Consider the following 17500-nt stretch of genomic DNA (forward strand, 5'->3'; position numbering starts at 1 on the left):
TGAATGGACTGCATTTTGGAGCCCTGCGGTGTGCGAGCCTTTCTACTTTCTTTTTAGTAGAAGTATAACTGGACAATGCATGTGCGCTGCTCCACAACCGTAGAGACGGCACCAAGTGGAGCAGAGAAGACGCCCGAACCCGGCAAAGTAAAGAAAAAAACCAACGTCAGCGCCGATTCAATGCATTTCACACAGCGCCACCAGCAAGAGGGTTTTATTAGCCCGTACCTTATTCTCAGCGTGAATCCAGCCCAGACTGGCGCGTCTGGTCAGGAACTGTAGTTGAGAATGTATTATTAAGCTTATTAAGTTGTTTATATTCTGTTTTTTAGGAGGTGACAGAAAAGTCAACAGGACCGCGGGGCGTATAAACCAAATGACGGGTGACACCATGAGGGGGCGATGGACCCGTCAGTTATTCCATTTTCTCAGTTGCATGTTAATTGAGACAAGGACAGAAGTCCGATTAGACGCCAAAATCGAATTTTGAGCCGAGCTGGATTAAAGCAGAAGTAAGCGATCCGGTCGTTTTCGCTAATGCTGCGTTCCAGGCAGGCTTTTGAAACCGTAAATTACAGCTTCAAGTCACAACTTACGACTTTGTAGCGTTCCAGGCAACCCACTCGTGTTTCTCCGACCTGTTTTACCTGTGAAAGTCACTATAACGGCCACTCGTAACTTCTGACCCGTGAACTCGTACCAGATCGAACTGGTACCACTTCACAGGTCGGAAAAACAGGAGTTACGAGTTTCCTTGAACGCACCATAACAGTCCTCGTCCCTACGTCACCACATTCACGGCGTCCCTTGGCTGCACACACAGCCCTGCATGCCGTTCTCTCTCCTCATTGGATAAAGGTTGTAGGATACAAGGAAAGTTTTCTCCTGGGCTCAGAGCAGAGCAGAGGGACTGACAGACCCGTGTTTCAGACCAAACACTCTATAGAAGTGATTGCTGTCGGAAGATATAACTATTTAAGACTTATATTAACACAAAAATGTCGCTTACTTCTGCTTTAAGCTCTGCATGTAAACGTACTGACTGACTCATCAGAGGGATGAGTCTGTCAGTACCCCCCACCCAAATGTCTGTTAATGTGAACAGTTCATCGTGGAAGATGAAATGATCCAATAGACATAAAGTTACAGATGTTTATATTCACTTTACATTTTAAACTATTTCAAACAGACAGAAAAGGAAAAGGTCCCTCAGCATGGTTAGGGTTAGGGTTAGCCTCCGACCTACTTCATTATGAAAGAGGTTTTTTTTCTTTTTTACAAAACTAATGTTGCAAATCTACCCTAAAAACTAAATATATTCATGTTTACATTAAACTGACCAAAAAGCATTTACATTAATGCACATTTATTATTATTACATGACCAACTCTAGAAGTAAAAAAAAAAAGAAAGAAAGTGCAGTGGCGTTCATTAAAAGATCGAGCCAAGGATTTTATGAATCAATGTCGGATCTTTCAAATGAAGATCGATATGAATCAGAAAATTGATTCTTTAAACCCAGTCCTGTAGTAAATAGTAAATATATTTACCCTTTTTCACACTGAAACTGTAGAAAACTACAATAATACACTGATAAAGAGAGTTTCATGTTTAACTTTATGTCTTTTAGATCATTTCATCTTCCTCTGGATGAACTGTTTAACACATTAACACACATTTTAAACCTTTAACTTTATCATGATGCTGCTGCTTCGTCCCCAAAACACTGAGCTTTTCTTTTCTTTTATTATTCTTTTTACTGTCATTTTCTTTTTTTAAATCCTGTTTTTATTGTGAAATGTTTTAAAACACAAGGATTTAGTAGAAATAATAATAACAACGTGACGTTCGATTCCCCGGCTCGTCATCAAGACACCGAGTGTCTGATTGGCCGAACGCTGCAAGTCACTCCAGGAGGTTTCTGTAGCCAGTGTGTGTGTTAGTGTGTGTGTGTTACTGTGTGTGTGTGTGTGTTAGTAAGTGTGTGTGTGTGTGCAGCCCATAATATGCTCTCCACATGCCGCCCCAGTCAGAGGCATTTGCACGTATCAAGATGTGTGAGGAGCTGCTTTGATCTATGAATAGAGTCCCGTGGCTTTACTTCACTACGTGGCTCAGGGGGGGGGGGGGGGTCTAACCCTCGGAGGAGTTTTATCCAAATAAGAAATGTTCCATGAAGATGTTTTGTGTCCGTCTGTGTTTTTGCCCCCCCCCCCCCCCCCTTCTGATACTTCTTCATCTTCATCTTCTCTCCGTTTCTCCGTCTCAGCTTCGTCCTTCTGGTTTTTTCTGTTTTGTGATGAAGTTTTTTTTTCATCCGACGCCTCAGAACCAGCTGAAGGTCCCAGACCTCGGTGTCGGGGGGGTCGGGGGCACTGTTCCCTCTAAGGTCCTCCTCAGTGGATGTGAGGGTCTAAGGACAGAGGATGCTGTTATTATGGGATGTAATAAAGCCCTTTGAGACAAACTGGTGGTAGAAACGGGCTATAACCCTAACCCTGTACAGATACAACTGCCTTGTCTTTAAACATCAGTCTGCTGCTGCGTTCAGGCTGGGAACTAGAGACTGTCATCTGGTCCTGGTTCTGGTCCTGGTTCTGGATCAGGTTCTGGTCCTGGTCCTGGATCAGGTTCTGGTTGGGTTGTTGTGGTGGTTTTGTGGGTCCAGACCCAGATCAGAGTGTTCAGTCACTCAGACCGGCTCCTGTTTGTTTGGTGGTTTTGTGTTGACGGCTGTGTTTGTTTTACTGGAGGGGGACTGGTGGACCCACACACACACACACACACACACACACACACACACACACACACACACACACACACACACACACACACACACACACACACACACACACACACACACACACACACACATTCCTGCCTGAACGCCAAGAGACCGGCTGAGACTGATACTGAGGAGTCTGAGAGACCAGAGACACTAAGGCCCAATCCCATTTCACCCCTTGGCCCTACCACTTACCCCTACCCCTCCGTTTTGCGCGTTCATGTGTAGGGGTAGGGGTGTCCCAATCCCCGTTAGGACAGAGGGGTAGGGGGAAGTGGTAGGGCTACATAGCCCTCCAAACGGAGATTTTTCAGAGGCACACTCCAAACGGAGGGGTATGAAAAGTTTCCCAGAATGCATCTTGCTGCAGCCGGCAGCGGTGGCTGTAAAACGAAAAGCTGTTTTATTTCTCACTGTAGCGCTGTTATTATCAAGTTTTAATATTTTTTCTTGCGAGAAAGTAACTATTTAGGTCCCAAATGTGCGGTTAGTTTATCCAAATGACGGCGGGTTAGAGGTTTGCTCCGACGTTGAAGCTCCAGGAGGAGCGGCTCCTCACAGAGGCAGCAGCCGGTCTGCAGCGCTGCTCCGCCGGCCAAACTACGTCCTCGTCCCGGTCCCGCCGGGAGAGAAGGCGGTCGTTAATTAACTTATCCGCGGGTTTTTAGAGGTTTACCACCAGCATGTTACATTATTTTCAGCATTTAAATGTTGGTCTCATTGATGAAATCTGACAATTGTGGCAGTAGCATTAGTTTATTTGGATGAAAAGTTATGCTTCATGTACCAGTCAGAGGAGCAGGCAGCGCTGCCTCGGGGCTCTGTGTACAGAAATCACCACATTTACATCAGTAAATAAATGTTTTACAATGAACCGATCAGTCTGCATTAAGTTTTATCTTATTTTATTAAGTTATATGGAACACGCTATTTGATTTCTGGCAAAAGCTCGCCGCATCAGCTTACGTAAAAGCCAGTGAGACTACGTGATGACGTATGTGATTGTTGAAGGGGTGTCCCAATTCGGAGGGGTTGACTTTCTACCCCTACCCCTTGTAGCTCCGTTTCAAGGGGCGAGGGGCAAGGGGTAGGGGAAGGGGTAGGGGTAAAAAAGAGAAATGGGATTGGGCCTAAGGGCGCTTTTCACACCGCTAGTTCGATTACTTGCTCGGCACCAGACAGTAAAATAGTTACATTGTAGCTACAGACTGCGGAGTGGAGCGTTCACACAGGCAAACCAACCAAAACTGGTCTGAATGACGTTTCCTCATCTGCCGGTAGAAATAAGCGCCAATTTGGACTTTCACAGTGGAGACAACACTGTACAACACTGTACAAATAGAGCGATACAGCTAATAGATGTACTGTTTATTGGCGGCCAAGTGCAACCTCTGTGGTTGTGTGTGTCTGCGTGCGCGGTGCGACCGCACGCAAGAGAGACGGCAGGTGGAGGCAGACTGGCAGAGATGATAGACGGTGAAACGTGGGTTCTTTTTGTCCGTGAGAGACTGTGGCCCAAACACACCACACCTCTCAATGTAAATACACCGGTAGACCTGAGTTGGACCAGGTCACCTTCTCACCAGAGGGACCGCACCAGAGTCAAGCGGACCAAGACCCCTAACCCCTTTTCAGAGGTCTCGGTCCGCTTGATTTAGTGTGATTGATGCTTTCACACCGACGAAAACGAACCGAACTAAGAGCTTTTGGTTCGAATGGACCGTTTAGTGCGCACCAACTGCTGTTGGTGTGAAAGCGCCCCTAGACCTGAGACCAGGACTCAGACCTCAGACCAGATGAGAGACCTGAGACCTGCAACGAGAGACTGGACTTCATACCAGACCAGAGACTTGAACCTCAGACCCGAGACCCAACATGAGACCAGAGACCAGAACCCTGAGACCTCAGACTGAGACTTGATGATCTTGTCCTCCGTCCCTCTCTCTCCTCCTCCTCCTCCTCCTTCTCCTCCTCCTCCTCCTCCTCCTCCTCCTCCTCCTTCTTCTCTGTCCAACAACCAGACTTTTATCTAGTCAGGTTTTCATTCTCCTCTTGTTGAGACTCTGTTGTAGATGAATTAAAAAAGTTTTACCAGGTATCATTACACCGCTAACATACATTTTCAATCTCTCGTTTCAAACTGGGACATTTCCCACCAAAATGAAAATTGCCAAAGTTGTGCCACTGTTTAAGAATGGGGACACACATGAGTTTACCAATTACAGACCAATCTCAATACTGCCACAACTGTCAAAAATCTTGGAGAAGCTTTTCAACAGTAGACTAGACAACTTCATCAACAAACACAACCTGCTATATGACAGCCAATATGGATTCAGAAAGAACCACTCGACTGCCTTAGCTCTAACTGAGTCTGTGGAAATCATTACTGACGCTATTGACCGAAAACTACATTCAATAGGTATCTTCATCTTCATGTTTTATTGTGTCTCTCTGAACCATGTCCCCTGTCTTCTTTCTGTCCTCAGGATGAATTCCATCCTTTCATCGAAGCGCTGCTGCCCCACGTCCGGGCCTTCGCCTACACCTGGTTCAACCTGCAGGCGCGCAAGAGGAAGTACTTCAAGAAGCACGAGAAGCGCATGTCCAAGGAGGAGGAGCGCGCGGTGAAGGACGAGCTGCTGGGCGAGAAGCCCGAGGTCAAGCAGAAGTGGGCGTCCCGCCTGCTGGCCAAGCTGCGTAAGGACATCCGGCCCGAGTTCCGCGAGGACTTTGTGCTGACGGTGACGGGGAAGAAGGCGCCGTGCTGCGTGCTGTCCAACCCCGACCAGAAGGGCAAGATGCGGCGCATCGACTGCCTGCGCCAGGCCGACAAGGTGTGGCGCCTGGACCTGGTCATGGTCATCCTGTTCAAGGGCATTCCCCTGGAGAGCACGGACGGGGAGCGGCTGGTCAAGTCCCCGCAGTGCTCCAACCCCAGCCTGTGTGTGCAGCCGCACCACATCGGGGTCTCCGTCAAGGAGCTGGACCTGTACCTGGCCTACTTCGTCCACTCAGGTCAGTGCTGCTGCTAATGCTGCATCCTCTTCCCTTACTGCTGGTGCTCTGTGTGTGTGTGTGTGTGTGTGTGTGTGTGTGTGTGTGTGTGTGTGTGTGTGTGTGTGTGTGTGTGTGTGTGTGTGTGTGTGTGTGTGTGTCAGAGTGTGTGTGTGACTGGTTGTCACTGAGAAGCTCAACGCACACTGCAAAATCTTTCCAAGAATATTTGTCTCATTTCTAGTCAAAACTAATCTCTTTCCACTTAAAATAAGACTCATCACCTAAAAATGAACTTGTTTCAAACTAATTTTCACTTGAAATAAGTAGAAAAAGTTTTTTGTGTTTGTAATAAGAAAGAAAAACTTGCTCCACTATCAGATTTTTCTACTTATTTCAAGTGAAAATCTTCTTGAAAGAAGTAAAAAGTGTCTAAAAACAAGCTGCTTTTTATGTGATGAGTCTTATTTTAAGTAGAATGAGATTTGTTTTGATTAGAAATGAAATAAGACAAATATTCTTGGTGAGATATTTGAGTTTTTGCAGCAGTGTGGTTTCAACCTGGTTTCTGTCTTGATGAGTGCTGGGTCCACTCTGTTGTTGTTGTTGTGGTTGTCATGACAACCGATGCTTCGGCACCAAGTCGATGCCGACACAAAGAACACGTCGGTACCTGTTGTTTTAACTTCACCTGAGAAGTAACGACATCATGACTTCCTGTTTGTGTTGAGACGTATTCACCTTTAACTCTGTTCTACTTCCTGTTGCGGCTGTTTGAACCTTTACTACATTTTTAACATCGTAAAAACATCAACTGTCTGTTGCTACGGACTGCAACAGTCCGTTGTCATGGATACATGACAACAACTTCCATTCATACCAGTCATACGTGCCTGAGGCGGAGTGATAGCCTACGCTGTGATAAGGCTTTAGAATAGTAGCCGTGGTAACTGCTCATTATACCACGGTTAACAACCAATCAGATCGCAGGATTTCACCTTTACGTTTTATAAATAGCCTATATATATATGATACTAGTAAACTGTGTGGCCTGGTTGCCATGGTTGCCCTGGGGATGAAGGATCTGTTGATGTTGTGTATGTTGTTGTGTATGTTGTTGTGTATGTTGTGAGTCTGTGTTGGTCACATGATGAGTCTGATCTAAGGTTGACTGGAATAAAACACTCAGTCCAACGTATTAAACATGTTGTTGTTGTAGAACCAGACAATGAATGAATGAATGAATGAATGAATGAATGAATGAATGAATGAGTGGCTTTGATTCTATGTTTTATAACATCTGCAAAATAAACCATCGTCATCCGTCGTCTCAGTCTCCGAGACCCAATCAGATCCTCTCTAGTCCTGATCCTCACCTGATTGGCTGAGGCCTGGTGTGTGAAGGTTTGATCCTCCGGTCCGGTCTAATCTCTGGGACCTGCAGGTCGGAGCGGTTTGATGCCTGATGAACAGTGATCTCAGGTTCTGGTTTAGTCCCTGTCAATCAATCAATCAATCAATCAATCAATGTCTGTGAGTCTCCAGCTCTGTGGAGGGTCAGACTTCTCCTCTGGTGTCAGTTTGGACCTGAATGGACTTGTGTGTGTTGTGGGCGGTGGGGGGGGGGGGGGGGGGGGGGGGGGGGGGGGGGCTGCTCATGTAGCGCCCGGCAGGAGGGTGAAAGTGAAAGTGAGCGTGTCTCTACTGTTGTGAGTCTAAGTCTTTTTTCATCTGTATTGTTGGTGTGATTGTCCTGATCTCTGTGGCATAGCTACTGGATGTTGTGTCACTAGTTGGTCATCTGTTAGCTACCCGCTGAGAAAGACTCATTCATAACACAAGACATTATCCAACTGAATTCAAATACTAAACAGTTATGATACACTCTTATTTATTTATTGTATGTTAATCTGGATTGTAGCCTATGAACAGCTCTGGGGTTAGGCCTACTGCCATTCAATGATGTTCCATGTTGTGTAGAGTTTGTGTGGATATGCTCGATATGTTCTGTGTTTTTTGCCCTTCTGCAACATGAATCTCCCTTTGGGGACAATAAAGTTTAAAGTAAAGTAAGTAAAGTAAAGAGTAAAGGGGGGGGGGGGGGTTGACTGACTCTGTGGCTTCTCTCTGAGCGGTTTAGGAGGTTCTGGAGGTCTTAGAGGTTCTGGAGGTTTTGGAGGTTTTTCCTCTGCAGCTGCATGAGAGCAGACTGGGACTTGGACTTGGCAGCGTTTGGTCTCTGTTGACTGAGGCGAGAGGGAGAGACGCCCCCCTCCCTCACCCCCCCCCTCACCCCTCACCCTTCTGCCCCCCCTCCCTCCCTACTGGTGGTGGTGCAGCAGCATCAGGTTTCCTCCTCCTCTCCTCTCCTCTCCGTCCCGACAGCAGCAACAGAGTTAGTTTCTGTGCAGCAGCAGCAGCAGCAGTGGTGATTACAAGCTGTGTGACGACTTCTGACCTCGGGGTGGGGGGGTGGGGGGGGCGTGGCCTGTTGGGAAGGGGGCGGAGCCTGTAGAGCCAGACCGACTGAGCTGTAATTAAATTCATCCCCATACCACTGACTGGAGGAGAGGAGGGAGGGGTGGTGGGGGGGTAAAGACCAACAGTGTTGCCCTTAGAAACCACAGCACACGACCAACCATTTAGTATTTAACCCTGAGAGACACAGACATAAAACTCTGCAGCTCAGACTCAGACCTGATGCTCCGGTCCCTTTAAAGGGATAGTTCACTCCAAATTGAAATTTCCTAACTCATTATTATCTCCTCCTCCCCCTCATGTGGACTAAGGGCTGGGAGAAGTTTCAGAGTCCTCCGTGGCTTCTCTGAGTTACAGGGGGTCTCGGCGTAGCAGTGCATGTCCATATGACGGTTGCAAATGGATACCAACTGTCTTCATAACAAAAAGACACACCAAAAAACATCCAAATACCTCCATGCTGCTCGTATGTAATGTCCCTCTGGTATTGAAGCCCCGACATGAGAAATTGTCCCCAGAAAAATTAAATAAGTCTATATTTTAAGCTTGTTTGTAGGGGAAGCTCCTCTTCCTGGTTCGTCCAAATCTCGCGAGATTTGCGCAAATCGCAAACATGGAAACAGAGAGAGACACAGAGAGTTTGCAGTTCAAACTCTGCAGCTCAGACTCAGGGGGGGCAGGGAGACTGGGCATGAGCCGACTGGGTAACAGCAACACATTCACATGCTGCTCTGCTCTTCTGAAGCAGCAGACGATGTCCTTCTCTACCAGAGAACCAGTAGTAACTGTGTTTTAACAGCTCTCAGGCTGCAGACTCACAGTCTTCACCAGCAGCTCAGTGAACCCCAACTTCAACTTTCAGGAGAACAAGCAGGAAACTTAAGGTTACAATCGACTTGTAAAGCAAATGAAGAGTTCATTTGCAAAAGCAGATAAGTGCCATTTTGAAAATAATGAGCTGAGGTTTTGTAATTATTCTTTGCATAGTGTTTTTTCCAATAAAACTTTATTTTTGTGAGATATGTTTGTTTTGTTACATCTCAAAGTCACTCAACTTTGGTTTGACTGATATCACCTTATGTAAATAAAAAATAAAAAATGAAGATTCTAGAATTTTTTAAAAAGGGAGTTAGCCTATCTGCTTTTGCAAATGAACTCTTCAAATATTCACACACAACACTCACACACATTGACCTTCCTCCTATAATGACAAACATCAGATTGTTTCATGTTTCACCAGCGTTACAAAACTAAAGACAAAGAGGCAAATTCCCTGGTTGCACATGTGCACAACATAAAAAATGTACTCGCACTGTCCCAAATCTTTGGGGCAAAACACCTCTGGAGCTGTTGAACAGTGAAACACAATAATCAACCAATAGTTTTATTTAACGATGACTTTGTATGAGTGTTAATTTTGCACAATTAACCTGTTATAGGCATGTTTAATTAGAATGTTTCATTCACTCATTCACTTCATCACATGGTCTCTGATTCTCAGTCCAGCAGGAAATATCCAGGACCAGACTTCTGTTTATTTAAAGGTTCATTCCTCTCTAAATGTCTTTCATCCCCTCAGCAGGAAACACAGATCTAAACAACTCTGAGAATTAATAATAATAATAATATTAATAATGAAAATAAATAGTGGTGAAGCTGTGAGTCTGAATCCAGAGCTTTATTTCATATTTAATATTTAATATTTCATATTTATGTGAAGCTCCACAGCTGGACAGGAAGTGGCTGCTGCGTCTGAACAGGTGGAGCTTTTCAAACTAACACACACACACACACACACACACACACACACACAGGCACGGTCCACTGCCTGTGTGTGTGTGTGTGTGTTCACTCAGCCTCCTCAGGAACAAGTTGTGGGGGTCAGAGGTCAACCCTCCCACCCCCCCCACCCCCCCCTCTGATTTACGAGCTGCCGGCGGCGGCGGCCGTTGTTGCAGCGGCGTGTGTCGTGTGTGTGTGTGTGTCGTGTGTGTGTGTGTGTCGTGTGTGTGTGTCACTATCAGAGGAACGCTCAACACGTGTTGGGAGGTCAGAGGTCACAGCGTGGAGGTCGTGACCCCATCATCACACCGTTTAACCTCCAGGATAAACACACACACACACACACACACACACACACACACACACACCCTCATTAGCAGCCAGTCACACACACACACACACACACCAGTGGTGGCGTGCAGCCGGTGACTTGGAGTCAGAGAAATAAAAAGGTTAATAGAGAAGACGTTTAAAGAGAGAGATGGAAACAGGAAGGAGAAGCCTGTCAGTCGGTGCACAGGGTTTACTGTCCTTATATATTATATTATAAATAAAGTTTTATTTGTTCCTAATGCGCCTTAAAGCCCCAGTATGTAACTTATTTGGCTTTTTATTATCAAAAACAGGACCACTTGTTTATCCTGTTACATGCAGCGTCTGTTGTCTGTCTGACGTCTGCCCCATTTCACCTGAATGCAACATCAAGAATACGTTCAGATATGCAACCGCACCGCTAGATGGATCAAATATAATCAATTTTATATTTATTAAAGGTACATTCTGTAGGAATTCCTCCCATCTAGCGTTGTGGTTGTATATTTTTCATGCTGCATTCAGGTGAAATTGGGCAGACGGCAGACGGACATAAACAAGCCGTAAAACAAACAAAATGTAAACAAGTGGTCCGTCAGCACGAGGCAAAACAATACACGTGACAATATGTTGTCATGGTGATGTGGTATTGTTTTACCGTCTTTCTCTGGACTTCTGTGACTAAAATGACATCTGGTTTGTTAGCGACGGCCGTCTGCCCGACTGCAGGTGAATGCAGCATCAGTGTAACGCTCCATTTGTCTTATTTCTAGTCAAAACTAATCTCATTCTACTTAAAATAAGACTCATCACATTAAAAGCAGCTTGTTTTTAAACACTTTTTACTTCTTTCAAGCAGATTTTCACTTGGAATAAGTAGAAAAATCTGATAGTGGAGCAAGTTTTTCTTTCTTATTACAAGCACAAAAAACTTGCTTTCACTGGCAGATTTTTCTACTTATTTCAAGTGAAAATTAGTTTGAAACAAGTGAAAATGATCTAAAAACAAGTTCATTTTTAGGTGATGAGTCTTATTTTAAGTGGAAAGAGATTAGTTTTGACTAGAAATGAGACAAATATTCTTGGAAAGATGTAGAGTTTTTGCAGTGTTTGAACCAAATAAACGATTTTCCTGAACAGACAACAGGAGAAGTTACAGAATGTCCCTTTAAAGTGAAACCAAAGTGGCCGTTTCTATGTTTTTCACTCTGCAGACCTGAGGGAGACTCACTGCAGCAGTAACTGTGGATTAATCCGCCACTGAAAGTAGTTCCCTGACCGGATGCACACACAGAGCCCACAGTGTGTGTGTGTGTGTGTGTGTGTGTGTGTGTGTGTGTGTGTTTGTGTGTGTTGTTGTGATTGGTCGCCGCGGTGACTTCACTTGTTTGTCAGGTGGTTTTTGCAGCAGCACAATGGGAGGATATCTGTGTGTCGGCGTGATAACGAGCCGCCGCGAAGGTTTCCAGCCGCCGCCGACACCGTTACCTTACACAACCCTGTGTGTGTGTGTGTGTGTGTCTGTGTGTGTGTGTTCCCTCCGTCCTCCTGAGCTCTTTAAGAGATTTGGAGCTTCGTCTCTGAACTAGTTACTGTAGCTGTGACCTGTCCACACACACACACAGACAGACAGACACACACTTATCAAAACTCAAAGTCTTCCTCATTCCTTCAAGTGTGTGTGTTTTAAACCAGTTTTTTTTGGTTTGAGTCTGGTTTAATCCTGGTTTGAATCAACGTTATGTTATTTCTTGGTTGGTTTCCCTCATCATCAAACTCATCAAATACACAATCCAACAACTCCACAACGCTCTGGTGGACAAGTTGTGAGCTGCACATTCACCACGCTATGAGATAATAACACAACGTTACCACACAGAGTTGTTTTAGAGGGAAATGCAGAGACTGTTGATGAAAAACTGTCCCTGAAGGCAACGTGCATCAGTGGTTTTACATGAATTTACCTCTAAAACAACTCTGTGTGGTAACGTTGTGTTATTATCTCATAGCGTGGTGAATGTGCAGCTCACAACTTGTCCACCAGAGCGTTGTGGAGTTAATGGATTGTGTATTTGATGAGTTTGATGAGGGAAACCAAGAAATCCCATAATGAGCCTCCGTAGCGTAGCTCTGAGCAGCTCACGGCTCTGCTCCGCCGTTCTAAAAACAGCTTGCACCGACAATTAAAGGTAACGAACCTACTGCTATGACTATAGGGATTATTATGGTGATGGGCTCAATTTGACAAAAAAAATGTTGAACTATCCCTTTAAGTTTTCATCTGATAAAACTCCCATGGAAAAAAAAAAGAAATTAAAACAACAACAGTCTTCATGTGCAGCTGTTTAAGTCGACGTGGTGAAAAAACCACAGACTCTGTTGTGGTTCCTGAAGTACACACTGTAACCACGGGAACACCCCCCATCCCACCACACACACACACACACACACACACACACACACAGACACACACTCTGCAGCATTCACGGTCACTGAGCTCGGAGCTCATTCATAAAAGTGAAACTCTGCTGAAGCTGCAGCTGCACGTCACCGAGTGATTTTATTGTGAAAAATAATAATTTATAACGTGAGGTTTTAGATCCAGGAAGTGATGTCACAGGGTGGGAAACGGATGCTGCGTTCACTTTACGTAGGAAATGAGAGCGACGCCACACCTGAGCCGACTCAGTAGCCACGTTTCCATCCAGAGTGATTCCAATCACTGGGAAAGGAGCATTACGTAAAATAAGTACCACATTTGTTTTGGTTTCTCTTGCACCTATTGAAGTGCAAGGTTACACTATCACTATTATTATTTTTGCGATTTAGTTGTTACAGTCGATTTTGTACTGTAGCCTATCTATTGTCAATTAATGAGTCATGTTTCTTGGTTGTAACTTGTATTCTTGTTAAATAAACATTTGATCACAAAAAAAAAAAAAAAATTAGAATCCAGTGTGTTTCCATCAACAGTACGGACTTTGGTGTGTGTCTGATCGGTGGCCGATAGCAATGTGAACACATTAGCACGATTTAGCGTTTATGCAACATGTCCATGTGCCTGTGTGTGTGTGTGTGTGTAAGTGTGTGTGTGTGAGGGAGAGAGAGAGAGAGACTTTATTAAAGAGAAACGTTGATGCGCTGGTTGATAAGTTTAGTTTTTACTGAGGAGGAACGATGACGCTGCTGCTTTACGTTGTTTTAACATAGAAAATAAAATAAAAAAAACATCATTATGAGGGTGTGGGGGCCATCTTGGATTGCGAGCTAAAGTTCACCCGTAACGTTTCTGACGACGTGGGAACGAACGTCTGAATTCCCAGTTGTAAGTGAACGCACCACCACCACCACCACCAACAGGTGCTGGTTACATTCACTCCGTCCAGGTGCATTATGGGTAAAACATGGGCTCAGGTCTCAGTGTGGACTCGAGTCTGAGGCCCAATTCCAATCCGACCCCTCACAGACTCACTGACTTAGAGGCGCGTTCACGGGAAGTCCGTGAGTGTGTGAGGGCTGTTCCGTTGTCAGATCATCAAGTCAGTGAGTCAGTGAATGAGCCCTTACTGCCCCCCCCCCCCCTCCTTACCGTAAGTCAGCACCGATGCTGACTTTAGGTAGAGGAATTACCCACAGTTCATAGCGTTGTGAAGTCAAACACATGAGATGCCGTCGGAACGCAAGTGTTAAAAAAAAAAGAAGTAAATTACCACAGAGAGAGCTCCGCCGCTCTCTTTATTGTTAATGGACAGGAGCAACAACCAAAAAAAAGAAAGAAAGAAAAAGAAAAGAAGAAGTTTCCTGTCAGTATTAACGTGCAGTTTGTGATTATTGATGATTTGATCAGATCTGATCCAGGAACATTTTGTTTTGAGTCCGTCCCCCTCACACACCTTGTGCGGTTGAAAGTACGGTAAATTATCGGAGTCAACAACATGTTGTTGTCAAGGTAACGTGTGGTGAGAGTGTGTAAGTGCTGTTCCATTCATATTTACAGCATCTGGACCCTCACACACTCTCACACTCTGTCACTTACAGCTGACGTCACTTTAGTCAGTGAGGGTTCAGGGCTTGAGTCTTTAGGGGGCGGATTGGACTCGAGTCTGACTCGTCTGACACACAGGAAGTGATGTCAGACATCCGGTTTCTACAAAATAAAAGCTCAGCTCTGTGGCGGTCGAAGCTGAAAACAGTGAATATCTGAGTCAGAGAGAGTTTTACACTCCAGAACCCCCCCCCTTCATTCATGTTGGTGCTGTCTGCCCCCATCCCCCCCCTGTGAGGCAGGTACGAGCTGACCCCCCCCCCCCCCCCCCCCCGGTAATCCGGTTCAGAGTGAGCTCTCCCAGGATTTCCCTGCAAATATTCCAGTTAGGAACATTTTCCTGCTCTCGCTGCCACATGAGAGGCTGTTAGAGGCTGATCCCTACACACACACACACACACACACACACACACACACACACACTCAGCTCTCTCTCTCTGGTCTGAACTTGAACTTGGACGTAGATAAAACTAAAACACTTTGTGTCTTCAGGTTTAATCCTGATCCTCCTGATCCGTCCTCAGTGGGCGGGGCCACGCCGCCACGGCAACCACCACCGCCGCCGCTCCACTTCCTCCTTCACTAGACCGACGGGGAGCTAGCTCCGCCCCCAACCGGGATAAAATAAATAGATTGATTGGTTTTCAAAATAAAAGAAACATATAAAGAGCTGAATTGGTCTGATCAGGTGTCAGGACCCAAGTGGGCCTGTTGTCATAGCAACAGGGCAGAGCGAGGCGGTTCTGATTACCGATGTCACGGAGCAAAAACTTTAATCAATCAATCAATTCGCTTTTTTTTTCAGTGATTCTCAAATATGATTCAAACACTTTGAAAAGGAAAATACAGATTTATTTGAGATAAATCTGTATTTTCCTTTTCAAAGTGTTTGAATGGGGTTGTCATGGGAACCAATAGGATACGTCGGTAGGCTACCTGTTTTTTTTACATCCATGATGGTCTGGACCAGAACCAACGTGTGTAAACGTGAAGTGTAGGAACTGAAACATGAAACATGAGTCGTTTCAGTTATAGTGAAACAGGCTGAAAGAGACTGAGTTAGTTAAAGGGTTAAAGTAACGACATCATGACTTCCTGTTGGTGTGAAGACAGATTCACCTTTAACCTTTAACCCTGTTGTTACCTCATGTTTCACCTTTAACCTTTAACCCTGTTGTTACTTCATGTTTCACCTTTAACCTTTAACCCTGTTGTTACCTCATGTTTCACCTTTAACCTTTAACCCTGTTGTTACTTCATGTTTCACCTTTAACCTTTAACCCTGTTGTTACCTCATGTTTCACCTTTAACCTTTAACCCTGTTGTTACCTCATGTTTCACCTTTAACCTTTAACCTTTAACCCTGTTGTTACTTCATGTTTCACCTTTAACCTTTAACCCTGTTGTTACCTCATGTTTCACCTTTAACCTTTAACCTTTAACCCTGTTGTTACCTCATGTTTCACCTTTAACCTTTAACCCTGTTGTTACTTCATGTTTCACCTTTAACCTTTAACCCTGTTGTTACTTCATGTTTCACCTTTAACCTTTAACCCTGTTGTTACCTCATGTTTCACCTTTAACCTTTAACCTTTAACCCTGTTGTTACCTCATGTTTCACCTTTAACCTTTAACCCTGTTGTTACTTCATGTTTCACCTTTAACCTTTAACCCTGTTGTTACCTCATGTTTCACCTTTAACCTTTAACCTTTAACCCTGTTGTTACCTCATGTTTCACCTTTAACCTTTAACCCTGTTGTTACCTCATGTTTCACCTTTAACCTTTAACCCTGTTGTTACCTCATGTTTCTGCTGTTTAAACTCTGAGCAGTGAGGAGCTGCTGCAGCTCAGTGGAGCTCAGATACAACAAGGTTTGGTGCTTTTATAACCTAATGAATTTAGAAACGTGTGGGTTCTTCTTGTTTTTTAATCGTGGTGTGGAAGAAGTGTGGAGAATGGTGTAAATGTACTGGGGTTGCTATCGACGACTGAAGTCTGAAGTTAAAATAAAATAAAAAACTTTGATGAAGAGAGAGAGAGTTTCTCTTTTCTCTCCTCGTTTCTTCTCTACTCACTCAGAAACATTCCTCTCTTCTGCCCTGATCTCTGACACACACACACACACACACACACACACACACACACACACACACACAGTAAAGGTCATCCTAACTGTCTTGTGAAGCTTCGTCCTGCAGGAATGTTGCTGCTGCTGAGAATAACCGTCTGTGTTGCTAAGGACTAGAGGGGGGGGGGGGGGGGGGGGGGGCTGTTGCCCGTAGCAACAGCCCCCCCCCGGTCTCATCTCCGTGCCAACCGTGCCAACAAAATGGCGTCTGGCCCTGGTTCAGTTTGTGTTTTGTCGGAGGAGAAGCAGCAGCAGAAAAACTAAAACTGAAGCTGAAGCCGTTTCCACAGCGACGGAAAGAAACACAAGCAGCACGGGTCACTTCCTGTTTCACAGCTGCTCTTCAAAATAAAAGCCCCAGAATTTACAGAGCAGGATGAAAGGTTAAAGGTCATGAACTAAACAGAAACTTCAAACACTGATGTCACTACCCGATTTGCAACGCTACTCGATTTGTGACAATACTGGTCTGTGCATGCCATAGACTGTAGTCAGAACGGCCGTAGCACCGTGACGTCACCCATTGGTTTGGGGGAGTCTGTTTTGTGTCTCTACTACGGGGGTTTGAGCCGCGCCATGTTGGATTCTACTTGCCATATTTGGAGCGGTGCGGCCGTTGGCCGGCCGAGAACCCGCCCACTGGCCTCGTAGCAGCGGTCTCCGGACCTGTCACTCAACGGTTCTGCTCCCTAATTGGCCAGAACTTTAAACCTAATAACAGTAAAACGGTAGAGTTTAAAAAACATTCACCCCCCTCAGAGTGTGTGCGGGGGTAGAAACTATCGGTTGAGACCAAAAAAATAAAATGTACCAGGCTGTAAATATGTTTTTTTAAGCTGTAAAATCGGCTATTTTAACATGGGGCTCAATTGGAGTTGCTCCCTTCTGGAGCCAGCCCCCAGCGACAGCCGAGGGGATTGCAGCTTTTTGAACGCGGAAGTGACTTCACTTCTCAGACCGACAACTGCCCC

General features: G+C 45.2%; 1 protein-coding gene across 1 annotated transcript in view; it reads left to right on the forward strand.

Annotated features, from left to right (window-relative positions):
* nfia (nuclear factor I/A) overlaps positions 1–17500 on the forward strand; it is a gene marked incomplete at its 5' end in the record, with an annotated part of 236095 nt that overhangs the window by 89270 nt on the left and 129325 nt on the right. Inside the window, one exon of the mRNA XM_083969584.1 lies at positions 5275–5807. Coding sequence (XP_083825710.1) covers positions 5275–5807 — 533 coding nt within the window. The remainder of the gene's footprint in view (positions 1–5274; positions 5808–17500) is intronic.

The sequence above is a fragment of the Trachurus trachurus genome, assembly GCF_905171665.1.
Source record: "Trachurus trachurus genome assembly, chromosome: 4".
In the NCBI taxonomy this organism is placed as follows: Eukaryota; Metazoa; Chordata; class Actinopteri; order Carangiformes; family Carangidae; genus Trachurus; species Trachurus trachurus.